The 27,569-nt window shown below is 36.1% G+C and overlaps 2 protein-coding genes across 4 annotated transcripts; both read left to right on the forward strand.

Moving 5' to 3' along the window:
- The first annotated feature begins 1,637 nt into the window (after positions 1 to 1,637).
- Positions 1,638 to 5,616, forward strand: LOC143458822 (uncharacterized). Its single transcript, XM_076955699.1, has one exon. The coding sequence runs from the start codon at positions 1,947 to 1,949 to the stop codon at positions 4,209 to 4,211; it is 2,265 nt and encodes a 754-aa protein (XP_076811814.1). The 5' UTR covers positions 1,638 to 1,946; the 3' UTR covers positions 4,212 to 5,616.
- Positions 5,617 to 6,334: 718 nt separating this feature from the next.
- LOC143458820 (phospholipid-transporting ATPase ABCA1-like) lies at positions 6,335 to 26,965 on the forward strand. Of its 3 annotated transcripts, none has more exons than XM_076955695.1 (48): positions 6,335 to 6,454; positions 6,575 to 6,668; positions 6,850 to 6,997; positions 7,290 to 7,429; positions 8,216 to 8,334; positions 8,632 to 8,838; positions 8,952 to 9,110; positions 9,185 to 9,312; positions 9,539 to 9,627; positions 9,842 to 10,014; positions 10,211 to 10,387; positions 10,969 to 11,071; positions 11,380 to 11,491; positions 12,519 to 12,716; positions 13,776 to 13,890; positions 14,006 to 14,113; positions 14,265 to 14,374; positions 14,599 to 14,710; positions 14,891 to 15,072; positions 15,243 to 15,455; positions 15,592 to 15,822; positions 15,969 to 16,195; positions 16,309 to 16,442; positions 16,557 to 16,907; positions 17,178 to 17,313; positions 17,714 to 17,837; positions 17,963 to 18,093; positions 18,410 to 18,523; positions 18,857 to 18,886; positions 19,231 to 19,396; positions 19,624 to 19,776; positions 20,201 to 20,340; positions 20,463 to 20,576; positions 20,778 to 20,895; positions 21,042 to 21,231; positions 21,422 to 21,591; positions 21,858 to 22,035; positions 22,791 to 22,952; positions 23,149 to 23,232; positions 23,345 to 23,486; positions 23,660 to 23,771; positions 23,896 to 24,093; positions 24,849 to 25,063; positions 25,166 to 25,362; positions 25,551 to 25,747; positions 25,879 to 26,005; positions 26,213 to 26,326; positions 26,509 to 26,965. In XM_076955695.1, exons 1-48 carry the CDS (start codon positions 6,392 to 6,394, stop codon positions 26,731 to 26,733), a joined length of 7,230 nt encoding a protein of 2,409 aa, XP_076811810.1. In that variant the 5' UTR covers positions 6,335 to 6,391; the 3' UTR covers positions 26,734 to 26,965. The 3 variants fall into 3 exon arrangements, with proteins under 3 accessions (XP_076811810.1, XP_076811809.1, XP_076811811.1); XM_076955694.1 differs by lacking the exon at positions 12,519 to 12,716 and adding an exon at positions 12,986 to 13,198; XM_076955696.1 differs by lacking the exons at positions 12,519 to 12,716; positions 18,857 to 18,886 and adding an exon at positions 12,986 to 13,198.
- Positions 26,966 to 27,569: the final 604 nt, after the last annotated feature.

Below are 27,569 nucleotides of genomic sequence, written 5' to 3' on the forward strand. Positions count from 1 at the left end.
GAAATCAGGTGTAACGTCATATGACTCTTTGACGTCATACTGGAATTTTGTTTGGGCATTCCCCTTTGAAAATCCCGAGCCGAAGCCAGCAACAAGGCTAGGAAACTAAACTCGGTTTAACTGAACATTTTCCTATTTAAAAATCAAAACCAGCCTTGGAATGAAGTGACAGTATTCCTAATTGCCACTGTGAACTGTGTGCATTTATTGCGCTGCAGTCTGCCTTGCAGTTAACTTAAGACTGCACGTCAACCAAATCCAGCAAGTATAAGATGTTAGCCCAAATTAATTATTTATGTAACCTGATAGGCTAGAATAGCTTATAGATAGATATTGTTTGGATAAATGCCGTTGTTGTTGTTTACTTTGAAATTGCTTTAGCCTTGTGTGCTACCATTAGCTTATAATTAATTTATAGTAACCTAATGCATTAATTCTATAATTAGGCTAGTTAAATGGGTCCGTCGTTTGTGCAATTTTTTGGAACCTATTCATGGAATACATCGTTTTAGTTGGTTTACCACATGCTGTCGTCCATGTGCTTAACTAATGTAAAGATGTTGCCCACCCTGGGTATTCCCCTAGGTACATTTGTCCTCACACCACTTAACCTTTCATCATTTCATATTTGATTTTGACAGTCAGAAAAATATTATGTTAGTTTGGTAATTTAGTTTCAAACGTTTGCTATTACTGAAAGAAAATGAAATATGATTTACATGACATTTTTTAGTATATAATAAATTATGATACAGGGCATAAGTTATCATAAGTGAGTAGTTAATCCTGTTTGTGCTGCTGTTAACATCAGAGTCTGGTTTGGTTATAGCTTACTTTTTGTTGTTGCTGACTTAACTACCTGATGTCGTAATCATTTTATTGTCACTGAAAAATTTTGCACAGTTATATAAGTTAAATGTTTTGAAACCCGACCTCTTTTCTATCCTTTCACTCAAAATTCCAATCCAAACTAGCCTAGCCAAGATAATATAACCAGCCAAACTTCCATTTTTTAGATTTGCACTTTCTCTGACAGTTCGTAGCAAAAATTTTTTATTATAAAATTATTACAATTACAAAATTTTTATTTTAAAATATGTTTGGATTATATTATCATTGTGCAATGAAACTTTGTATTTATAACGGACTTCATTTGATTTTTTTGCTCAAAAGTTATATATTGGTAGCATTTATTTTCACTCTTGATTTAGCGGTTGCGTGTCATACATTTCTATAGTTTCATTATGATAGTTATCTTTCAAGTTGTTGTATACCCTACTTCTCAGAAAATTGTAAACTTTTGTAGAAGTATCGGTGTTATGGACTATTTTCAGTTTTTATAGCGTTTATCTTTCCAATCGTAGTTCCAATAGTTGTCAATACACAAGAAAACCATGATCGTTTCACTTCAACGTGTACTCAGCTGGTGGAGAAAAAATTGTTAATGGGTTATGTTATAAACCGTTACATCTCAAAAACTTTTTTATACTCCATGGCGCAAATGGTTTTCTGGAAAATGATTGAGAGATAATTTAGTAATAATAAAATAAGAAAACTTTAAAATATGAAATAAACAGAAGTAAAACCTCCACCCTTTGTACGAAATGACCGGTTAAAACCGGTTTAGTTCATCATTTTCAGGATAAAAGCCTTTAATTTCGCACCGTTGTACTACTTTGTTGTGTGGATTCACACAAATATACAACTATTACAAGTTTCTAAGTGGTCCAGTAAACTTCACCTCTTTCTAAATGTAGATATATTTATAACTATTGGCTTTGAACTCAAACCAATCAGTTTTTCCTGACTGCAGGTGCTTGAATATTTTCTTATTTGTAGAGTGTAAGACAACTTTTAATCTGTCATGGCTTAAAGTGTTAGACTCCACTATTTTGTGAATGCGCTTTTGTTTCGGAAGGAAGTGTTAAAGCGGTCCGCGTAACACGATGGATCAAGACATGAGTTTCCGCTTTTTGATTCAAAAGCTTGCTGAAGGTTTGACCGATGAGAACATTCAGATGATGCAGTACCTCTGCATGGATGCTATCCCACGTGGAATGAACCTGAAAACTGCTATTGATTTCTTCGGTTACTTTGAAACAAAAGGCTGGATTAATCACGTCGATATGAGCTTCTTAGCTGAAGTATTGTACCGAATCAATCGGCATGACCTTTTGAAAAAGCTTCCTGGTGTTAAAAATCGTCGTGACTACGAAGAAAATTACCTCATGTCACAGAACAACCAAAACTTTACGCCGTTCAGGGTGGCTTGCTTTCATTTGATTGAAGAGCTGACAAAATCAGATTTTTACACTTTAAAGAATCTCTGCAGAAACAAACTGAGCGCTCGCAACTATCAGCGCTCCTCTGACATCATGTCACTGCTAATTTGTTTAGAGGAAGAAGATTATATGTCTGATGGTGACTTGGATTTTATGCTTCAAAATCTTCGTCATCTTGACAACCAAACTCCTTATCAGATCTTCCAACGACTGAGCCAGGGAGACACCACCATCACGCTTCCGAAAAGGCACCAGAGCTCATCATCCCTTTCCACGAGCAAACCACTCCCTTTTGGTGGTATGGGTCATTCGCAAAGTCTTCCTCAATTTCGCTCGGACTACGTACAAGGTCCTAGTACCTCCTACCTATCAATGCAACCAGCAGTGTACAACCATGGCATTCATAATTATGATCAGCAGCAGTTTCAAGCAAGTAGTAACTTAACTGGCTTTGCGTTGAAGAACGCTGATTATCAACCTGATGGAAAGCTGTTTGTTGAAGTCAGCAATCGAGCTTTCTCCAATATTGAATCTTCTGCTAAAACATGGCAAACAACTTACGAGGATGAACAATGTGCCAATGCTTATCATCCTTTCACGGCATACCAGCCCCGTGGTCCAAATTCTAATCTCAACAGCCAAGCATACCAGACTGGTCTTCCTTATCCCAGCAATCGAGCATATCAGCCCTGTGATCCTAATCTTAATCCCAGCTGTCAAGTGCCTTGTGACGACTGGCTGGATGATCAAACTGATGCGAAGACATTGCAGCCTGGTAGCAATAAGCTGCCAGCGCCACGGGCACAGCCTGTAGAAATGTCTGAGCCAGCCGTTAATATTATGCGTTCATTCGAAGAGATGCAGATAGTCCCTGACGATAGCCGACAGTCTCCAAGCGTTGAAATTTCATCCGAGTTATATGATGTCGACAGTTGTGGTTACCACCCCACCAATGCTGACATGCCAAAGAATGAAACATCAATCGAGGATCACGGCATCAGTGTTTGTTGCGCCGACGGTGGTGACAGCTCAGTGGAATGCACCAGTGATAATTTTGAAGGTTTGGAAAGCTATCTGATGGACCGTCGCCCTGTAGGCCTTTGTCTTATCATCAACAATTACTGTTTCGAGGACGCGTTTGATCAGCATGAGGCGGAAAGGAGGATGAATCTGCGCGGGAATTCATTGCCAGTGCCCAATGTCGGACTGAAAGACAGAAGTGGAAGCAGAAAAGATGTCGAGCGAATCCAGGAATTGTTTGAGAGCTTTGGATTTGAGGTAGACGTTGAATCGAACCTCGATTCAAGGAACCTCAAAAAAATAGTGAGAGAGTATGCGCGAAAGAGCTACATTGACTACGACTGTCTAGTGGTGTTTGTCATGTCACATGGCTTGGAAGGGAGTGTCTATGGCATAGATGGCTTCCCAGTGCATTGCACCTGGATTCATAAATGCTTTAGGCCGCAATCAACCCCATCTCTTCTGGACAAGCCCAAGATGTTTTTTTTTCAAGCATGCCAGGGTGACAATCGCATGAGTGGCCACTATTTTACGCCGGCCCCTGCCTGTGAAGATGACATAGACATTGAAACAGAAGCAATTGAATCAGATTCGGCTCATACTGTCATCGCCACCCCAGTTGAAGCTGACTTTTTGATTGGCCATTCCACTGTCCCGGGCTATTTATCGTACAGAGACAAGCAAGAGGGTAGTTGGTACATTGAAACTCTCATCAAGAATTTGGAGAAATATCACGAAAAAGAAGATCTCCTGAGTATTTTGGTCAAAGTGAATCACGAGATGTCGTCAAAACCTTTCAAGCAGATGCCGATGCCAATCGCCACCCTTAGAAAGAAGATCTACTTTCGTAAAATGAGCAACAGTGCCACCATTGCAAAGGCCCTGAATAATGAAACCGAGTATGAGTAATAATGGGCACGATCACTCTATTGATGCAATATGCGGAATGGAAAGATGATGCACATTGATTGCTGTTTAACTGCAGTGAATTGGTATTTCCCTTGTACATACTGTTACATCATTTTTTTTGTATGTTGGTTTTTGTAGCTTATAAGCTCAAACATAATTTGTAACTGTTCAAATATTGAGTCTCTGTCATAAAACTGCACATACGTTGAGCATTCGTTGTTATTTCCTGCTATTTCTATCCAGATGACTTGTGTGATTAACTTTGTAACTTTTATCATCACGTACGTATGAGTCATTAAATCAGTAAATTGATAACGACAGACTGAAAAAAATAACTCCCATTATTTGTAACATTTCGCAAAAAAATAACTCATTTTCAAAATTTTGAGCTTTTTCCATATTGTCATGTTTGTATGTTTTCTATAAACTTAGAAGTTGTACATGAAATTTGACGCAGATTTTTTGTTATTGGTTTTTGTGAATATTTTAATTTTGCTTGAGTTAAGATAACCTGCTGGGATATCCAAACATGTTTTACATGTTGTTGCTTTTGTTTGTAGTTGTTTTACTTTTAATAATTTGTGCATCAGCCAAAACTGATGGCGTATTGTGAACCATTCATGTTCAGATTATGTTTAGTAGAACTTGTTTCATTTACTCATAGAACATTAAAACCTTGGATACGGAATGAAACAATTGATAATTTCCAGTCATCATCGTCTTCCCATACTGTTTCTATGATAATAATCTGGATGTGATTGCATCATGATAAAGGATTATGGGCAGATATGAACGGCTAGATGTGTTTTCTTTTTGCTATCGCTGTTGGTACGCTGATATCATTGGTTGCTACTTTAAATCATCAGATGACTTGTTATTACATAATAGCTGCACAATGCTTTTCCACTTTTATTTTATGTACGTTAAGGCTATTATGCATGTCATCGTTTTGCATTGACGTTCTGAACGTAATTGTTTTGCCTGAAGTTTGTAAAATTATTTAAATTTTGCTGTGGCATTGTTCTTGAGTTAGTATTTTCAATCAATCTAAAGGATTTATTTAAAAAAGGAAGTATCGTGATGTAATTTTTTTAGGTATAAACGTGTGCCGACGATAACTGAAAAACAAGTTTTTTGTGCTTTTACAAACTCACATATTGTGCTAAATGTATATTTATTAAAATTCAGACAAAGTTCTTTTCATATTTTGCTTTAAATTGTCAATTAATTCTTCAGTTTATATATCACGCAGATGCATGCTTGGCAGAAAGTTTTTATTATATATAAAAAACACGTCACATGCTTCCTGTCTTTAAGTTGCCACGTCGCTGTACGAACTTTGCTTTAGTAAACATGACAGAGCTTAGTCTGTGATATCGTAATTAATAACTGTGCAAACTTGCAGGTGTCTAGGTAGACTTTAGATTTCACCAGTGGTAATTACAACATAAAATTGTCAATGTTTTGTGTGATATTAAATACAGAAGTTTAGTTTTATTTCACCTGTAGAAGCAAGAAGCAAAGAAGGGTAACTATTTTTGTCTCAAAATTTTCACAGTTCAGTGGTTGTGAAAAGAATTAAATGGAATTGATGGTTTAAATTACACATGCCAAAAAGATCCGGAATAACGGTAACAAAACTTTTGCTTTCCTGACTTATTCTAACTTGTCATAATATTTCACATGATATTATCATTTAAAAATATGATATAATTTGAAATGATAACATAAAGTATTACATTTGGCAATGAAATTGTAGGGGTACTATAAGTTTCATGTTACAGTTGTGCCTTACAACATTTCTAGTTAATTATTTATTACATACTTATGTACACCTGACCCTCTTATGGCATATGCTATTGTTACGTAAAATGTTTGAAAGGTTACTGTGTAATGTAGTCAGATCACTTCTATTTATACCGGGTTGGATGCCTTTTTTCTATATGAAACATGATATTATTCTCTCATGTGCTGATTCATTGCCTTCTAGGCTTCTTGTTTGGTGTTTAAGTATTAGCTGTCTAAGCATTTGTTCCAAATGTCAAGCTTAATTATATAACTGTTGTTTTTACATTAAACAATAATTTATATAAAAAAGAGTTTTTGTAATTGTTTTACTTCAGGTTACTTGAACATAATAAATAGGAGTTAAGTTGCAACTGGTATTATTAATTAACTAAATGTTTTGGAGGCAGCTTAGCCTTCTGTTATGGAAGAATTTTATTTTAAGAAAACGTCATTGGGTATGTACTTAAGGTTGCGTCGAAAGCTACATGTTATCTGCATAGTGTGTAGCACTTGGTTGATTACTCAGCTGAGTTGCTTATTTACATGCAAGTTAATTGTTGGTTTTTCATAAACAGTTGAGAACCTTACTTGAAGTGATATGGCCATTGTTTCTCTTTGCTATTTTGATCGCCATCCGAAAAACGCAGCCTGTAGAAACCAAACAAGAATGTAAGTTTTACATATTTTTGTGCAACCTATAGAATATGTCATCTTCTATATCATGTATGTTGTTGCTAACCTATATGCTTTTACACTAATATACAACGAAACAACACTTATGTTTTTTTTCGTTCGGTTGATTGCAGTGTAAGTTTTACAGCAGTGTCTTTATGAATTTACGTCTGCTTAGGCCACTATCCAGCAAGGGCCATGCCGTCAGCTGGAGTCTACCCATGGTTCAAGAGCATTCTGTGTGACATTCAGAATCCGTGTTTTAACACAATGGTACCATCGGAAACGCCCGGACAAGTTAATGATCCACTCACAAATAACTCAAAGTAAATGATATTTTTAATTTTTGGATTAGGTTGTTCTCTTTCAAGTGATTCAAATATTAAATCTGGTCTTATCAATTTTGCCATACCGTGCTCTTTGGTTTTTTTATTTGTTTATGCACCAGAGTTCAAAACGAGTTCTGCTTGAAGATTTAGTGTTACAACATGATATGTTTATGTACAGATGTTTGTTTGAGTTAAATTCTTGCAATATTATTCAATAAGAGTAGAAACCGTTTTTATAGTTTAAAGTTGCTTACTTGTGTTCTTAATAACCAATTTCATGGAATTTCAGCATCATTACCAGCTTTACCGCCTTGTTTACCTTGCTCAATCAAAACACATCAATTGTTTCCAATGCTTCGCAAATAATCAACGACTTACAAGCTTTGCAGAATCTGACCCAGCAAGTTTTTAATGAAACAAGTGGAACTGGTAAGTTTAAGGGCAATGTAGATATCCAAATAGACATTGCGAACATGCACGATGCTTTTGTATCAGGTGTTTCATAGCGGCTTGTTTGTATGTTATTGTTTGTATATTGTTGTATGTTATGTTACTGACAATAAAACCAACTGGCTACGGTATTCCGTTTCACACACGAAATAAGCAGTTGTTCTATATTATTATTGGTGGATATATGACGAATTCTTGTCTTTATGTCAGCAAACCCAAGCTGTGTAGAACACTGTTGTGTGGTCAGTACATTAATAATTGACTCATACATAGTTGGTTCCATTTTTAAACAAACTTATTTCTTATGTGCTTTGTGTTTGGATGACTCAGCGAAAACCTATGGTTGAATGTCATATATTCTTAATTAAAACATAAAATTTATTGGTTTTTCCTTCAAGAATAACAAATTATTTCTGAATTACATGTCATTATTTACACCACTCTATAATTTCTATGTGCTTAAAATAGTCACAATGAATACGCTATGAAACGGAAAGATTTTTAATGTTTTTCAATTTAACATTTGTTTTTTTATTTATTAATCCACCATATCACCTATTCTTATTTAGGGCTACATCTTTCGTTTGATAATTTCGACTTAACCTTTCAAATTCATAGACATTATAAAGCGTAGACCTAATAGAAGTACAGCACAGACCGTATAGACAGAGCACATAAAACAAACGTAATAAAAATTACTCACTTATATAATGTCTTAAGACTTGTGAAAAGTAGTAAAATAAGGAAATGTTTGTTTAATTTCAGTTCCCTTGTCAAGTGTGGTTACAGATGAAGTCGCCTATCGTAACTTTTTATTCGTCAACCTTTCACTTTCATCTGAGGTTGTGGACTCTCTTTTATCGGCAAATGTTTCATTTGCGCAAGTAAGTAGGCTGTAAAATCCTTTGCAATTCTAATGCTCTGAAGTAACCTCAATCTGAGGTTACAATGAAGCAAATTTACAGGTTACTGTAGGTTAAAGTAAAGTGGGTCAAACTTGGAAGTCTCTTAAAGCACCTTAAATTTTAAATGGCGAAGTTTCCACTTTGTTATTTGCGATGTCAGAAATGCCAATTTGTAATTTGAATAACTGTTATTTTATACTATTTTATGCGTGCAATGGTGACTAATTTCTGATCAAACGACAGCAAACGGTATTAGTTTACCATTTCAATTTTCAGGCACTTGGCATATCGGCAGTCTTGGGCCAAAGGGTTCTTGTTTGCAACGAAACTTCTCTATCTACATTCCTCACACTTCCAAGCTCCCCCAGTAGTCCCGCTAACGTATCAGCTGAATTGTGTGCTTTAAGTGATGCACAGCTGTCTGAACTCTCTCAGTACACTAATAGCAGCATAACCCTTGCTACCATAAACACAGCCTTTCAGGTATTTGCTATGAGAAAGCCGCAATTCGAAAACAGCTATTTATTTGTTGAAGTAACCTGAGTACACAACGTTTTTAGCTAAAAAGTTTTCAGAAATTCATTTTAATTCTCTAGGCTGGGACAGTTAATGCTGCGGATTATATAACCATCGCAAATCGTCTTGCCGGTTATGTGCAAGAACTGCAGGGTGTTCAAGGTCAAGTGATGGACATAACCAACAGTCTTCAGTCTCTAAATTCTCTTTCTGACTTCAATAGTTCGACATTTTTTAATGTAAGTATTGTTGTGAAGAACATTGTCAACTTTTAGTATTATTTTGACAGCAGCACTGACTGATTTTATCTCAGGATTTCTGTGGCCATCCGGTTGTCAAAAACACTGGTTTTTCAAGTTTCTTCTCTGGATCTTCATCTGTAGACACCAACTCGAGCTCACTGGATCTTACCCAACTGCTGAATTACGCTTCGTACAATAGGTACAGTAACTAGTCAAATATATTTAGACTTTTTCATTACTATAGTTTTATGAATTTAATAATTCTTATACCATACTTAGAGGACATTTTGCAATTAATGCATGACCGATAAAGCTGTGAGTTCTGTAGGTTTTTTGAAATTTTTGCATAAGTTCCATTTATAATTGTGTTTAGTTATTGAATATTAATTTTCTCTTTTGTTTCAACATATCTATTTTCATTCCAGTTCTTACTTCTGCACTAATCTTATTGGGACTTTGGAAGGCAATTCTCAGTTCACCTTCTTTTGGGATACAGTGAAGCCTCTACTTTTAGGTTTGTTTGTCTGTAAAACAACAAAAGCTTAAACAAACGCAAAATAACACTTTCTTCCAGAAGTGAAAATATAAATCAATAAATAAATGTAAAATCTTTTTCACGAAACTGATGAGAAATGTTTAACGTCAACTTTAAGCTAAGAATGGTTTAAACTATGATTTAAGACACTATAATTTAAACCATGAAAAGTCTTGAAAACCTTCTTTCAAAGGTAAAATCCCATACTCTCCCAACACACCATTGGTTCGGGACATCATCCAATATGCCAACTCAACATTTGAAACTTTGGCGCTGGTGCAGTCGTTTGGTGAAAATTGGGAGTCCAACGTTGGCCCCACACTTTACTCTGCACTGGAATATGGCCCATTGGCAACTCAGTTGAGGGTTAGCATTAACTTTTTTTTGTCAATTAAAGAAACTGTACATCCATGGACATACTCATTAAGTACAAATGGTATTTTAACCGGATAAAATGCAGTGAAGAAGCTCGGAATTTAGCAGTATTAAATATTACAACAGTGGCAAATGTTAGCACAAATTTTGAACTTTGTAGAACAACCCTGATTCTTTTGTGTATTAGAGTCTTCTGAGTTCCAGTGCGACTTTGGAGCCTTTGGCAAACCAACTAGGCGTGTCTCTTGAGCAACTGGAACAACTACGAACATTTCTTTCCAATGACGACAACCCAGCTGATTCAGTCACCACTTGGAAGGACGTGTACAGATTATTTAATGGCGGGATTCTTTTAGTTACGAGGGTAAGAGTTTCAAGGCTTAATAGCAAACCTGTTTCTGTAAAACTTCTTTATATTGGACATAATTGTATGAGATAAACGCTACTTGTTTGGTAATGCGTTACGATTACTACCCTACACAGCATTACATAGATATGTACGGCAGTGACTTAAGTTTTTCAAGTTTAATGTTGGTCTGTTATCTAATTCGTTCATAGTTCAGGAAATGCATACACATGTCACATAGCTAACTCTCGTTTTTTATCTCAGCCACAACAGTCCTCTGCAGTAGTCAGTAATGTTAATGAAACGCTTCAGGCAATTTAAGGTTTCGAAACTTGATTTACTTCATTTAACACCAATTGAGGCGTATCACATGATTAATGTTAAAACCACGTTGAGGAACTTTTGCTCATTTATATTACTGTTTGAAAATAAATTTTGGTGAAACCCAAGTGTTATTTCACGGTTATAAACTCTTTGTACACTTAAATTTTTACAGTTTTCCTATCCCCTAGTTGTTGTAATAGGAGTTCAAATAAACTTCAGTATTTTGATCTGTGATTAACGCACGTTAAGTATACAGGATGTATTTTATATTTTAGATCATCGGATGCATTGAACTGGATAAATTCGAAGGTTATGATCATGAGTATGAGTTGGTTGATCATTCTATTACCCTGGTGAATAACAACAGCCTCTGGGGAAGTGAGTAGAATGCAGGAAGTTGTAAACATAATTAAATTCTTGGTATTTGTTACAATAGCTTATCTGTCACGTCTGGGGGAACCTACTTATATTTTTGTAACGCACAACATGTAAAATATGACATCACATCACCACAGTTTCCGATTGCTGTATGTTGCGTAAACTTTGGCTGTGTTTTCGTTTTCTGAAACGTTTTGGAAACAACCTTACCAATCACTTAAAACGTCATAATTTTATTCATTGTGTTAGTTAATGTAAATCATGCAATTAGGCACGAACAGTTTATTACTATCATGATCTATTTTAAGGTATCGTTTTCGAGAATCTCAGCTCAGCAGGGTCATACTTACCACCTGTGGTGAAGTATAAGATTCGGCAGGATGCTGCCTCAGTTACTCGCACAACTGATGTACAACGATAGTAAGTTAGTCTTCTTATATTTTATGAAACCCTACAAATATTTTATCGAATGTTGTACAAATATTTGAGGTACTGGCCATTGTTTACTATAAGTTATTTAGATTAAGTGATAAGGGTTTAGAATAGAATTTAAGTCTTTAATGTGCATTTCTACCACATTATAGCGAATGTATTTTACATAGTAAAATGTCAAACTGACCACTGTATATTCATGACTGGGACTACAGTGTGTTATCATGTCATATTCCAACGACAGATGGAATTGGCTAGAACCAAATACATTGAACAAACCCAGTAAATGTCAAGTCTAAGTATGTGTACAAACTGAAATTAAGTAATTGCACAACCATGATGTGTGCTTGAAGTAATAATTACAATAATTTCATTCCAACAAAATGAGCAAATACCATCTGAATTGTATTGCTTGGTAATTTTCACATACAATTGTTTTTGATAACAAAGTACAACTGAGTACCTGTCATCAATTTGAGGCCGGTAATTATTTACCAGAACATGCTTATGTGCTGCTGCTGCTGTATGTATGTAGTGGTCGCATTTTATCGTGTTGGCATGTTTGTGCAATTTATTAATACTCGTAATTAATCTTTTGTGTTTAAAATTTTTGTCTGCTATGTATTTTCACACCGGTAATTACTGCTAAATACCAGCGATTGTTATAATGGTTAATTAATTATAAGTTTATAACTAATAATTAGAAAATGTATGTTTTGAATAAAAATTTAAGTGTCATGTTTAACAATTATTCTTTTATTAATTTTTCAAAAATTTTGCATATTTATACTCAAAAGTTATTCAAAAATTAATGCCTATTCAGTATCATAACAAAGTAATTTCATTACAATTTCTGCAATATCCTGTTTGGAAATTTATTTGGTTCTCATGATTTGTTTCATCACAAATATGTTGTTTAAAAGCAGTGAAAATCTAATTCTCCGTTCAATATAATATTAGTAAGTTTGTGGTAATTCCTGCATGCTAATGTTTCTTTGTAATCCACCACAAACAGCTTTTGGAGACCAGGTGCTGAAGCTGGTATCGGACGTGTGCGATATTTTGTGAGCGGGTTTGTACACTTACAAGACATTATTGAAAATGCCATCATCCAAGCATCAATTAACAGCAACGATTCAACAAATTCAATTTATAATTTGACCCTGGGCAAATATCTTCAACAAATGCCTTACCCTTGCTATACTAGTGACAGGTGGGAATAGGAACTTAAATTTAAGATTAATAAATGGTGGCCCAAAAAGTCTCACAGTACAATGCAAGACAAATCCTGGCTTGTTGTTGTTGAATTTGGAAAACTTGCTATGTTTTGCTGCAGAGCAAAATAAGCAATTGTTTTTGGACCACCATTTATCCCACAATGATAACGATACCCAGAGTGGGTTGTTGCCTGCGTGGGTTGTGTACTTGCATGCTGAATATTAATATGTGTTTCTTGTTCTTTTTTTATGGACGTACGTATAGTTATTGGAAACCAGACGCAAATGCCGACGCCTCATCTGACATGTTATATTACACTGGCAACTTCTTGTTTTTGCAAGACATTGTAGAACGGGCAACTATTGCCAAAATTCTTTCTGGTTTTTCTACCAGCACACCACCGCCTGTATGGAATGTTAACTCTTACATGGGAGTATACCTACAAGAGTTCCCATATCCGTGTTACACATACGATGAGTGAGAAACGTTTAATAGAAGTCCTGCCTAATCGTTTCAATGATGGTTGCCGCAATTACTGTTTTCTTGCCGAATTTTTCAGAAGTGTATTATTAATCAGATCTGGCATTTAGCACACATTTGTAGTTACAGTGCAGTCAATTAAATATTGTTGGAGTCTTCTTTCAAACTGCATGTTATAATTCAAGTGCATTATCCATCCTGAAACTAAATAATTAGTGTTTGATGTTACATTGTTCTTAAATCACAAACAACACTTCGTTTTTAAACTTTTCTTCAGTTTAATTTAATGCAATTCACTATTTCATTTCAAGTTTTTGATTTTCGGTAAAAAGTTAAAAGACTTTCTTGTCCCGGAACAAGTCAGTTATTTCATGTAATTTGACTACCCTGTTCTTACAATGAAGTTTGCCATTTAATTTATCATGTGTAAACTTTCTGCTTTAAGTTTGAAATAATTCCAATGTTCTAATTCTAAGATTAGCATAAATAACGACAGAATGGATGCACACTTGTCTGAGTTCTGTAAAATTAATTTGCTGTTGCAATCTGTTCAATGTTTCACATTTATTCAAAGGTTCCTGGAATATCTTGGTTCATTGCTGTCGTTACTCATGACACTGGCGTGGGTGTATTCGGTTTGCATCATCATCAAAAGTGTTGTCTATGAGAAAGAACAAAGATTGAAGGAGGTGATACAAAGCATCCTCTGTGCATATTTGCTATTATTTTAAGCTTTTGTTTACACAGTTACGCAACCTATGGTAGGTGTTGTCTGCGTCAGTGTTAATCACTGATCCATTTTAGGTTATGAAAATGATGGGACTGAGCAATGGAGTACACTGGGTGGCGTGGTTCATCAACGCATTTGTCGTGATGTTTTGCTCAATATTACTGCTCGTCTTAATCTTGAAGGTTGTATGTTTTGAAATACAGTCAAAACAGAAACGTAGCATGTATTCAAAAGCATTGAACTTGGCTTAAACCTCTTACCATTACATTTCAATGAAGCTTAAATTACTTGTGCTCTTTAAAGTACCCATCCAACAACCCGGCTTTTATATAGGCGGGAGCAGTAACTCCTTACAGTAATGCCTTTCTCTTGATTCTATGGTTGTCCTGCTTTGCTTTTGCCACAATCATGCAGTGTTTTCTCATCAGCTGCTTCTTTTCAAGGTAATTTTATGTCATGAATTAGTCATCATTGCTCACTTTTCTCATCTAGTTTTTCTGAACTCAAGTTACTCTTTAAATAATTGATGTGACATTGTGTTAACTGAATGTACTTTGCGCTGTGTTCTGTGCAAATCTTGATGTTTTATTCACGAGATATTTAAGGTGATATGAGTGAACACTGATTTTCTTAGCAAGTTAAGAAAGTACTTTTGCATCTTCCCCAGGGCAAATCTGGCCGCGGCATGTGGCGGTATAATATACTTTGTATTGTACATCCCTTACAACATGGCGTATGCCTTCGAGGATGAAATGACACAAAGCCAGAAGATCTTGGCTGTAAGTTATATTGGCGACCAACTGTTTTGTGTTTTGATAAAATATGTTTTTTTTGTACTTCGAGTTTATCTTGTCTGTGTGTTGGTTATATGAGACCTAACCTTATATGACTGGTCAAACCTTATTCGATTTAAACTAAGCATTTCAATTATAGTCATAAGTTTGGTGTTTACATTTTAGTGCCTGCTTTCCACTGTCGCCTTTGGGTATGGCGCTGGTTACATATCACAGTATGAGATGGCCGGTGACGGCTTACAATTTTCAAACTGGGCAAGTAGTCCTGATCCGTCCGATCAAATGAATTTTCTCACATCGATGATTATGATGCTGGTTGATGGAGTCATTTATATGACACTGACTTGGTAAATTTTTGTAACCATGTTTCTTTAAGCTGTTAATGGCTTAGTTGGGTGATGTACGGCTGTCCATGTTGTATGGGAAATAGAATAAGTTTGCCGAAGTCAGCAGTTATTTTTAATTATTCAAATTTCTAACTCTTTTAATTTTTAACGTCAATTTTCAAATTTTCCAGGTACATAGAAAACGTCTTCCCTGGCACATACGGGGTACCTAGGCCCTGGTATTTCTTTGCAACTCGATCTTACTGGTGCGGAACATCCAGCGGCAGTGTCACTGACGATTACTTACACGAAGCAGCTACTATTGGTTCAGGTGTTAAGCTTGAAGCAGAACCAGCCCACTTCAAACTTGGTGTTTCAATCCAAAAATTAAGAAAAGTGTACGGGTAAGTAAGTGAACAACTTCGCAGATGGTTGAATATTTTCTCGTGTTGGACAAGTAAAGATTTTTGAATGATGGTAAATGTTATGACTTGCTTCGATCCTGATAGTGTTGTCAGTTACCCAGAAATTCTTTTTCAGCAATGGCAAAGTAGCGGTTGATGACTTATCCATGAACTTCTATGAGGGACAAATTACCTCATTTCTCGGCCATAATGGAGCAGGCAAAACGACAACCATGTCGATGCTAACGGGGCTCTTTACACCAACGTCCGGTACAGCTCGGATTTATGGACAAGACATTCGAAATGACATGGACAAAATACGACATCAACTCGGTTTTTGCCCTCAATACAATGTACTTTTCGGAGAGTAAGTTTTGCTCATTTCTGGACAGTACTTTCCACGAATAAACCTGAGTTCTGGGAAGTTAGAAGAAGGGAAGTTAGTTAGTCTTTTTTGTGGAGAGACTTTTTATGCATTTCTACAACTTAATTGATGCAATTTTGCACTTTTAGCCTGACAGTTCTAGAGCATTTAAAGCTCTATTCTGGCCTCAAATGTGCCGCCGGGGGTTCAAAGGTAGACCACGAGGAAACAGAAAAAATGATTGTTGACGTGGGACTTCCCCACAAAAAGAATGAAGTATCCCGGCATTTGTCGGGTGGCATGAAACGAAAGTTGTCAGTTGCCGTGGCGTTTGTCGGAAACTCAAAATGCGTCATTCTCGATGAACCGACGGCTGGTAATATTTCTTTACAAAACAATGAACACAATATAATACTTCAACTATTCTTCGAACTTTTACTTTTTTTAATCACATTAGTTATTCGCAGTCTTAGGTAATATTGATTTCAGGTGTGGATCCTTATGCTCGACGTGCCATCTGGGATCTTTTACTTCGTTACCGTAGTAACCGCACCATTCTGCTGTCAACACATCACATGGATGAAGCCGATTTACTGGGCGATAGAATTGCCATAATATCCCATGTATGCATAGATAGATAAAGAATATCCACACAGAGCATATGTCATATGCTTATACTTTTACAATTTAAGTGTTCTAGACTTTGTAAACCTTCCGACTATTTGTGTAAAAATCAGGGAAAGCTGAAGTGCTGCGGATCGTCTCTATTTTTGAAGAGTTGCTTCGGCGTGGGATATTATTTGACAATCGTCAAGGATGGTGATTCGAACGACAAATCTGTCAAAGAGCCTGAAAAGATGAAAATCCAACCAGAACAAAATTCGTTATCTTCTGATGATGATGATCTAATATTGGTAACTTCATCTCAAGAGACCAAACAAAAGATTGATGATGGATGGATGAAACAAGTGAGCGATTCAAATGATGAATTGGTGAGAAAACCAGAAGATGTGAAAAAGGCAACTGAATCTGATGGTTTTTCTAGCTTGATGGTGAAGAACAATGAAAATCTTCTGCATGTGGACAAGGTTTGTTCAATTTTATGAATACGTTTGTTATGTGGAGCGTGAAATGAGAAGAAAGAAAGAAAAAAGCGTGAAATAATGAATACAATTATTTTTGTGCAAGATAACCATGTTACAATTGTTGTTCATTGTTACAGCAGCAAAATAACAACAATTTCCTTTCTATTTGAAAACAGTCAACCTTCAAAAAATCCAGTCCCCCTTTCTCTGCAACTATTGAAGCTTCCCTTCTTCAAATTATCATTTTGTGAAGTTATTTTTGTTTCTACTCAGGCCTCAGACGAAGGATTTGACTCCGACAGGTCACCGTCCGATCGTGGCTCATCCGCCTCACCCGCCAATTCGTGCCACGCTTCATCGAGTTCTTCCTTGGAAACCGTTGCTAGGCAGGGTACTCCTCTTGCCCAGGGTATGGGAGTAATTTAAAGCATAGTTTTTAGCTGTATTTCGTAAGGCTTTCAAGGACGTTCGAAGTTTTTTCGGTTTTTAAACTAAGTTTTAAGGACTCAATTTCTTCAAAAAGGCAAACGATTTTTCCACATCCACATCCAAAGTGTTCCAGGATGATTCAACCCACGGACGATTCAACTCAGACGGACTGAACCCAAGGCGACCCAACCAACGTATTTGAGTTGAATTGTGCTTTGGTGAAATGTCCTGAGTTGAATCGTCTGTGGGTTGAATTGACCGACCGTCCTTGCAAATATGTGTAAAGGTTTTTTGGTTTTTAAGCTAAATTTTAAAGACTCTTTATTTATTATAAAGGAAAATGATTTTTCCATATAGGTCAAATCTGTTTTCCTATTTAGATATAATTAAAGCATCTCAATTGCCGAACCTTGTGTACAATGCTATTCCGCATGCGAGAATACAAGAAGAAAACCAGAGAGAGATAACATTTGTTTTGCCGTATCAAGCCCAAGCAAATGGAAGGTAAAATCAGCAATAGCAACGCTGGTGTTGGAACATTGGCATTTTTAATGCATTGATCTCTCTATGCATAATATTGTCTTGTGTATGTCTATCTGAATTCATATTCCCTTGCATTAATGTTTCAGTTATAGCACCTTGCTATCTCAACTGGATGATCGTGGCTTAAAATATGGTTTGACTGATACAAGTCTGGAAGAAATATTTTTAAATGTTGCTGAACAAAGCAAAGATGAAGGAAAAGAGGAAAAAACCAATTGTGAGTTGATAATTTCTTTTATGTTTGTATCTGTCTATAAAAATAATTCTTAACTTTTTTCAGTTAATTTTTAAATGGTGTTTAACATCCTGAGCATAAACCAATAATTATAATGAATAACTAGTAACGTCATTAACATTATTTGTTAATTAAAACAAAAAAACCCTGGTGGAAACTGATTTAATTGGACTTGGTTAAAAAGTGATTTGTATAGGTGAAGGGTTGACACAATCTTTTCATTGTACGAAGCAAATAGCAATGATCAAAGTAGATTATGTTACTCGATAAGCAGCAATAATATCTTCTGTTTATACAGGCTGCTTCTGTATACCTCGACGTCGTAAAATGTCTGTCACCCCAGATGATTCGTCAGACGCTCAGGTGCAGTTTGGGTTGCAACGACGAAGTACGATGAGGAGTATTAGCTCAGGTAAAAATATTGCACAAGTGCTCTGAGTTTTTGTGAGACTTGTTATGTGTAAATGTTTTGTTGTTGTTGACCTGCTTGCAATTTTTGTTATCGGTAGTTTCTTAATTCAGGCATTTGTGATTTTAATGCGATTTTTATAAGTCAATCAAGCCAGAGCTCAAATCTTGGTGCAGATGCTTGCTTATCATAATCGAAAACAAAAAATTATTTTAAAAGTTATGGTAACACCACAAATGAAAATAAGACGTTTAATTCAATAATCTCAGTGTTATCAATTTACAGCGATTTGAATGCATGCACAAGTCGTAATTTTGCATGCTATTTTGCTTTCAGGGCTGTCAGAACATTCCCAGTCACCATTAGGTACGTTTTTGCTGCTTAATAGAGGCACTAAATTTTTCAGTTTGATAGCGATATGCCCAATTGCACATCGCGAAGTAATTGCAAGCTATATATGGCTCCTAGTCCTACTTCTGTACAATGCCTTATATTTATTTATGTGAAACTTTTATGCTTACGTAAATTTTTTTTTCTTTCTGTTGATCTATTTTACCTGGTCACTAATATATATACAAATACGATTTCCAAAATAATTAATCATTTATAATAATGAGTCAAGCCAATTTTTAATAATAATTGTTCCTAAAATCACCAAGTTTTCTAAAAATACCACAAAATGGATTTTTGACAATGAACTTAACTGACAGTTGGAAGGGAAAACGAAGGTTTTGACGGAGAATTCAAAGAAGATGACTTCAACGAAAATGATGCTGATGACGGCTCGCAAGGAAAAGGCTCATACAAAGTCAGCGGGGACAAACTGGTGTGGCAACAGTTTAAAGCTCTGTTTATAAAACGCTTCCACAACGCAAGGTGAATTTTTAGGGTGTTTTATATCGTAGGGTCGTTCACAGCTTCAAAATGAACTCATAATTTAAGATTCAAATCTAACCACGCACCGTTATTGTGAAATTTCTTGGAAAAGTACGTTTGTGCACGTTTGCAAAATAGCTGAATCATAATTAGGGTCAAGTTAGATCTCAACAGACAGTTTCGTTATCAGTACGTTTGTAATTTTGATCTTGGATTACATAATACAGGCGCAATCGGAAAGGCATAGTCGCACAAGTTATCGTACCTGCTGTGTTTATCGCCCTCGCTTTGACCTTTGCTTTAATTGTTCCACAAATCAACAACTACCCCGCACTTGAACTTCAGCCATGGATGTACGGTGACACCAACACTTTCTATAGGTATGAATTTTAGTTAAACTACTCGTCCAATTAATGAAAAGCTGATGCTGACAAATCCTTACCACTCAAAATAATAAAGCCAGCGTACCAGTTATTGGCTGATGAACGATACCGTAAAGTCATGTACTGTATAGTGATCTTTTTATTTGTTTATTTAAACTTGAGTAAGATTTTTGGAAAGGGTAGTTTCTTTGTCTAAGACACATTTTTTAGCTTATTATACACATGTATCATATTAAGATATCCAACGATTATTCTCTGATGAGATTGTATTGTGAAAGTCTAAAACTTGTTGTGTGAATAATGAATATCTCTGCATTCCTTGTGTTGACTTGTTATTCAACATTTTTATCATTTGTTTATCGTCATTAAATTTCATATTCATGTGTTTTATGTATTCGCTTCTTACACTGGTTTTTTCCAGCAATGACATGCCAAATAGCAGTTTGCCTGATGAAGTAAGCAATGCCCTGTTGGATAGTCCGAGTATCGGAATGAGATGCGTTAACAACTACAGTGTGCTAAACTACGACGATTCAATGATTACTTGTGACAACCGAATGGGTATGGGTGTTAGTTTAACTACAAACGCACATAACAAACCTGTCTTTTGAGCAGTACGTTTACAAGCAAAAGCTTATTTTGCTTATTATTTATTACCATAATCAATCACAATCTGAATGCAGATACATCAACCTGGACACCTCATAACGTCACGGAAGGCCACAGTCAGCTTCTGACTTCGAATGAAACCCTGGAATGTTCTTGCACTGATAAACAAACCCGAGTTCTACTTGCAGGTCGGAACCAAGCAAAATTGTCATGTGTCGTAATGGTAGTAACGCATAATTCTATGATAATTCCATCAATAATAATATATATACTATTGTAAGTAAAATTTACCAACCACCGCACTGCAAATACATGTCGAAATTTAAACGCAAGCAGAAAAGTGTCGCCATAAAAGTCGAACGAACCCCGACTATTTTTGCATTTTCTAGAATGTGTCAACGGTGCCGGTGGCGAGCCCACACCTCGTGCTTTGACCGAGACCTCTGATTGGATGTACAATATGACCGGACGTAACCTTTCTGACTGGCTGGTGAAGACAGTTGATCGGTAAATGTTAATTTATTCAAGCAATGATTTAAAGAGTTTAAATTTCAGAAAACAAATTTGTCAGTCATTATAATGTGTTGTTTATTTAAAACTTTGTTGCACAACGATGTCAATGAGTTTCAGATCTTACGTTATTTATTTTTCAGTTTTCTACAAAAGCGTTATGGTGGTTTGTCCATGGGAGAAACCTATCACTCAGTAGTGAGCGCCGATCAACTTCAAACACTTTTTCAACTGTTTGAAGCGAACAGCAACTTCACTCTCACGAATTCAGCGAACATAACCAGTAACGCCATGGACTTTACAGAATCACTGGCTCGTACGGAAAATGCCAAAGTAAGCGTTTTATTAATTACTTTGCGCTGTTATGTGTAGGAGACTTTTCATTGCAAAGTAAAAATTGAATATTAAGCAATATTTCACCTTCACATTTGTGTGTAGGTAATATATGTGACAATGCGCGGTACGTAGCAATTCAAATGTTCACGATTAAACTGGTGTTAAAGCTGAGGTCGTTCGCATTTAGGTTTGGTTCGACAACAACGGATACCACGCGATGCCAACCTGGTTGAATATTCTCAATAATGCCGCGTTACGCTCTTTGCTGCCACCAGATAAAAATCCTTTGGATTATGGGATTGCCGCTGTCAATCATCCGCTCAACTTTACCAAATCGACCGTGGACTTGGCTGCTTTGTAAGATGTCTATAGTGATTTCTCCTTGATAAAAACAAGAAAATTGATTGGAAAATATTTCACTTTTAAAATAATTTTTAAAATGTTTAAACTTCCTTCGTATTTTTTGATTTGGAATGAAGTTTTGCAAAATTAACTAATACTTAGTATTTTCATGACATGCGCCACTCAATCACCACATCAACGTCAAATAAAAATTTATAACTGTATATTAATATAGCCTTTTTGTTGGTTTGTATCAGTTAAACATTCAGTAAAATTTTTAGGTCACAAAACATCAAAGACACCCTGATATCGATATCAGTCATATTTGCTCTTTCCTTCATCCCTGCCAGTTTTGTTCTCTTTCTGATTGAGGAGAAAGTGACCAAATCGAAACATCTTCAGTTTGTGAGTGGCGTCAACCAGCTCATATATTGGATTGCTAACTTCATATGGGATATGGTGAGCATGATTGTGTTTCTAATGGCAAAGGAATTGGGTTGGTGACATTTATTGATCGGGAGGTCTGTGTCGAATTTAAACAGCCAACTTCTGTCAACTCTACTTTGCTTTGTTAATGCCAGAGTGATCATGTAGCTGTTATTTTCTATTCATGAATTTATGAAATTGCACTGTACGCGTTGGACGCATGATTTGCTGTTTTGGCAATCTTTGTTGTCCCGGCATTTATTTTTCAACACAGCCGTTTCCATTTTGTTAAGGGGTCAATTCCCATTTCAAAGAGATAGGCTTTTCAATGCAAAGTACATTAAATCAAGACGCTACTGTCGCAAATTCAGATCATAAACCGACACTGAATTTTGGCTTGCAACGACATCTAGGTCAGGACTGTCTGCAGTCTTAATTTGGACAAAATCCATGTACTCAGTTTTCTATAACAGCTACCTAAACTTTACAGCAAGTTTTGAACTTAAAAATTTAGCACAAATACTCCTAAAAACCGAAAAATCAAACCCTCAAAAAATGTACAATTTAGCCTAAACCTGGAACCAGCTGTCGCCAAAACAACAACAAAACTAGTTCACATCGACGTCACATGCGCATTGGACCGGAAAATTTCTTACTTTTTTTAATATGACGCATTGAGTACGAACACGTAATAATCACTGTGTTGCCGGCTCAAAATTGTCTTTATATTGGGAATTGAGCCCTTAAGCAAAGTACAACGTTTATATTTACTTTATTATTCTTTCCAGATCAACTACACAATTCCAATCATCATCGTGCTCTTTATTTTCCTCGCCTTCCAAACCAAGGCTTATGTTTCAGCCGATAATTTTCCATGCCTGCTCTGTCTACTTCTTCTGTACGGCTTTGCTATTACACCGATGATGTATCCTGCCAGTTTCTACTTCGAGGTCATAATACTTACAGATAGCATTCTAGCGTCAGTTATGTTAAAAACTTCACTGCTTCAAAGACCATTAGTGTTTACAACAGAACTTTTCAGAATAATGATTTGCTCATATCATACTTGGAGTTTTTTTGTACAAGTATTGCATAGTGAGAAGTTTTCATCTAAACGGTTTCATTCATTTTGTTCTAATCGTACAGGTGCCCAGTACTGCATACGTTGTTCTGACTTGTGTCAACCTCTTTATTGGAATTAACGCCAGCATTGCAACATTTATAATGGAGGTTAGGAAGCTATAAGTTGTCTGTGATCAGTTTCATATTGGTGCAGACAATTTCCTGTCCACTTATTGCGAAATTTTTAATCAATTTCATCAAACAATCTTCTTCACTGTAGGTACTTGATGACGACAATCTTAAATATATCAACGAGAATTACTTGAAGCCCGCCTTTCTTGTTTTTCCGCAATACTGCCTCGGTCGTGGCCTCCTTGACATGTCCATAAATCAAGCGTATGCAGACGCTTATGCCGCCTTTGGTAAACAATTACAATTGTTTTACTTTGTGAGGGGTGCACAGCAGCGCAGCTGTTTCTATTGTTGATGCTATTTCTGTTTGTGCGTGACTTGTAAAAAGTATGAGCTTGCTGCATACGAGAAGGTGCAATTTGATTATTTATTTTGCGTGAAACATTATCTCGATTTTTTCCAGGAATCGACAATTTTACGCCTCCTTTTTCCTTTGACTTGGTCGGAAGAAACTTGATGGCACTTGCAATAGAAGGAACATTCTTTTTTATTTTAACTATCCTGATACAATACAGGTGACAGAAAATACAATAAAAGTATCAAGCTACAATTGTATAAAAGTTGGTACAAATCCTGCTAAGATCTTATTTTCTTGACGGTCACAGTGCTCAGTCTTTGATTAAGGTTTTTGTCATCCAGATTTTTCATCCCACCTCAGTCAAGCGTCCATGACATCAATTCGTTGACTCTCAGCGCTTCTTCATCGCAAGATGACGACGTCCTTGAGGAACGAAGTAGAATTCTCAACGGTGACGCGTGTGACATCTTACAGATCAAGGATCTCACCAAGGTTTATTCAAAGCCAGGCTCAGGAAAGGACCTCGTTGCAGTCAACAGGTATCTTATTTGACAGGGAAAGTTGGCGGTTCATTTCTGTAGGAATCTTCATCGCTTTAACCTCTGTCTTTACCTTTACTCTACATCAGTGGTTCCCAAACTTTTTCAGCTTGTGGCACACTAGAAAAATTAGAAAACGCTCGCGGCACACTTACAAGAGAAGAAATGTTGCTTTAAAAAATTACCCTACTCTATCAACAATGCTATAATTGGTATCATCGTCACATGTGCTTATTTCTCAGCTATTGAAGCAGCTAGAAAGCTTTTAAGTCGCATATGCTTGTCTGCATGCCTTATTTTAAATATTTATAAGTTCTTTTCCAAAATTCCAAAAAGATTCGCGGCACACCTGAGAATCTGTGGCGGCACACTAGTGTGCCGCGGCACACAGTTTGGGAATCACTGCTCTACATTATTTACATCTTATCATCTACTAAATTAATTCCGATCAGTTGCGTAACGAGGTATATAGTTGTATTTCATTTTAGCTTTCATTTACATTCCACTTCTGTTGTGTGATATCATTAACATGTAACGGAGTGTTAAAAACCATCAAACTACCAGACCAGGTTTTTCCCTGGTCTGCTTACTAGTTACGGTGTTTTGTTTTGAAAATTCCCAGCTGTAAATTATGACGGCAACAAAGCGTTTGTTCAACTTTCTCCCTATAGTATTTGCTTGGGTCACATTTTGTTTACAATTGACCTGCTCCAAATCAAATAAAGGAAAATTTCCGTGACCTTGTTGTTTTACAGGTTGTGTGTTGGAGTGCCAGAAGGTGAATGTTTCGGTTTACTCGGTGTAAATGGCGCGGGTAAGACAACGACCTTCAAAATGCTGACTGGCGACGTTATACCTACCGCTGGAGATGCCCTGATTTGCGGACAGAGCATTCTAGAGGATATGAGAGAAGTTCAGCAAAACACTGGATACTGTCCGCAGTTTGAAGCTTTGTGCAGTTTACTTACAGGTCTAAAGCCAAAAATTATACCAAAAAGCTTTAAAATTTGCACTTAAAAATGACACAATACTTAATAAATCGTTATTTTACATAATATTTATGCCACTTTAGGCCGAGAGCACTTGATATTTTACGCCAAGCTTCGAGGTGTACCACCAGAAGAAGTAGATGGCGTTGCTGATTGGGCCATCAACAAGTTTGGGTTGAAGATGTATTCCGATAAACCTGCTGGTACTTACAGTGGTGGAAACAAAAGAAAACTTTCCGCTGCCATCGCATTCATCGGATGCCCGCCTATCGTTTTCCTGGTAAAATGCTTGTGTTTGTTTCTTGTATTTCATTTATACTTCTTAAATTGAGTTTATTTCTTGGTTTAAAGTTGAAAAAGTATTCTTTAAAAGTGTAAAAGATAAGTAAATAATAAAGAAAATAATTCAAGTGCACTGAAAAGTTATTACATGTAAAAAAAAGTTTTTCCGATCAATTTGTCATTCAGGATGAACCAACTGCTGGAATGGATCCGATGGCAAGGAGATTTCTATGGGGAAGAATCGCCGAGGCAGTGAAAGGCGGTAGATGCATCGTCCTCACTTCACATAGCATGGAAGAATGCGAGGCCCTTTGTACGAGGCTGGCTATCATGGTCAACGGTCAGTTGCAATGTCTTGGAAGTCCACAGCATTTAAAGAACAGGTGAGAAACCAAATGCAAGGATATATGGAAAGGTTTGAAGATGATGATTCATTGCTAACAATGGCGTCGTTGGTATTTAGGTATCAGTTGGCTCTTACACACCTTCTAACTTCGCTTTTATTATTCTGTAGATATGGAGAAGGTTATATGTTGACTGTCAAAGTTGGAGGCATGAACCCCGACCTTTCCAAAGTCGAAACGTTCGTCAAATCTATTTCAAATGCTGTCTTGAAAGAAAGCCATTGCAATACGATCATGGTAAGTTGTACATCGTTTGCGCATAGGCTGATTTCATGTTGAATAAAGTTATCTAACTTTTGGTATTAGTATTACCCATTTGTGGAATTGCCTTTGTATAAACAATTTTATTTATTAATTTATTCCTTATTGATAAAAGTGCTTTTTAACATTTTTGAACGTTGCTGTGTTTATCGTACTGAATGTTGTTTGTTCAATCAATTTCAGTTTCAAGTACCGCTGCAACGTATTCGGTTGTCTGAACTCTTCCGTTTAATGGAAGAAAATAAAGAAGAGTTACACATTGAGGATTACTCGATAAGCCAAACCACTCTAGACGAGGTCGGTCGTTTATCTCAATTGTTCGTATCTTTTCGAATAAAAACCTTTGCAAGCGTTTGCTGTTGACAATAACTGTACATCCGTGTGTGTGTGTGTGTGTGTGTTTGTCTACTGTGACAAATATGATCCGTGCTTTAATGTTGTTTTCATTGTTCCGCTCAATGTCAATTTTACTTTTTCAGGTGTTTGTCAGCTTTGCCAAAAATCAAACAGACGGTTTGGAAGACGAATACGGCATACAGCCTCCAAGCTACGTCAGCACTAATAACGTAGATTATGACGTTCCTTACAATGAAGAAATAGGAGATGTTGAAAATGGTCAGCTTTCTGACGCAGATGGCATCATTATGCAAAATTTCAAAAGCACTTATGCTCCTACAGCAAGCACAGATCAGTTACTTGTCTAGACCTTTTGTCTTTGTTCGTCACCAATGCAATTTACATTGTTTTTAGATTGTTCTGCAAACTTTAATGTCAGCACTGTTAAAGTTGTTGTCAAGGTTGTCATCTTAACTGCACTTTTTAGTGTGTTTTCATGCACATGCTTCAAACGATTTGCTGCACATTATTTTTATATAAATTGGGGTTTACACGCGTTTCTGTAGTTACTTTGTTTAATAATAAATAACTTTGTTCTTAGCTGAGCATTCTTACTGATGTTTCGCATGTTTCGGTCTTGTTCAGAAGTGAAAAACAGCTTATACGAGAAGGAATCCACGAACATCAACGGTTTATTTTTCTGTTATACGAACGCATAAATTCAGGTTGATGTAAAATTTTCTGGAAACTTCTTTATCAACTTAATTATTTCGAAACGAGATTATTTGAAGATTTTTTTCTAATTATATGCATTCTACATCGCAAATAATAACACATTAATTTTGTACACTTGCTTGCTACCGTCGCTAGTAATCATCATCTCGAATACGTCTATCGTTTTGTAGTGTTTGGTATTGTTACGTAATTTGCATCTTATGTCTTTGCCTCTTTTAATTACCTGCTTCAGTAATTTCAATTTAACTTGTAAATTTCCAATTTTATCAGCAATTATTAACATTTTTTACATTTAACGATATTTCTTACACACACACATCTCTCAACGTCTCTTACATTTAACGATATTTTATCTATGCTTGACGTTAACGTCGTTTAAATTCTTTCTAAACCAGCTTTGTCATCGCCTTGGAAAACAAATAAGTTACTAATTGTAAATCACATTATTTTTTTTTAGATTTAATTTAAA

This window comes from Clavelina lepadiformis, chromosome 5 (assembly GCF_947623445.1).
Source record: "Clavelina lepadiformis chromosome 5, kaClaLepa1.1, whole genome shotgun sequence".
Taxonomy (NCBI): Eukaryota; Metazoa; Chordata; class Ascidiacea; order Aplousobranchia; family Clavelinidae; genus Clavelina; species Clavelina lepadiformis.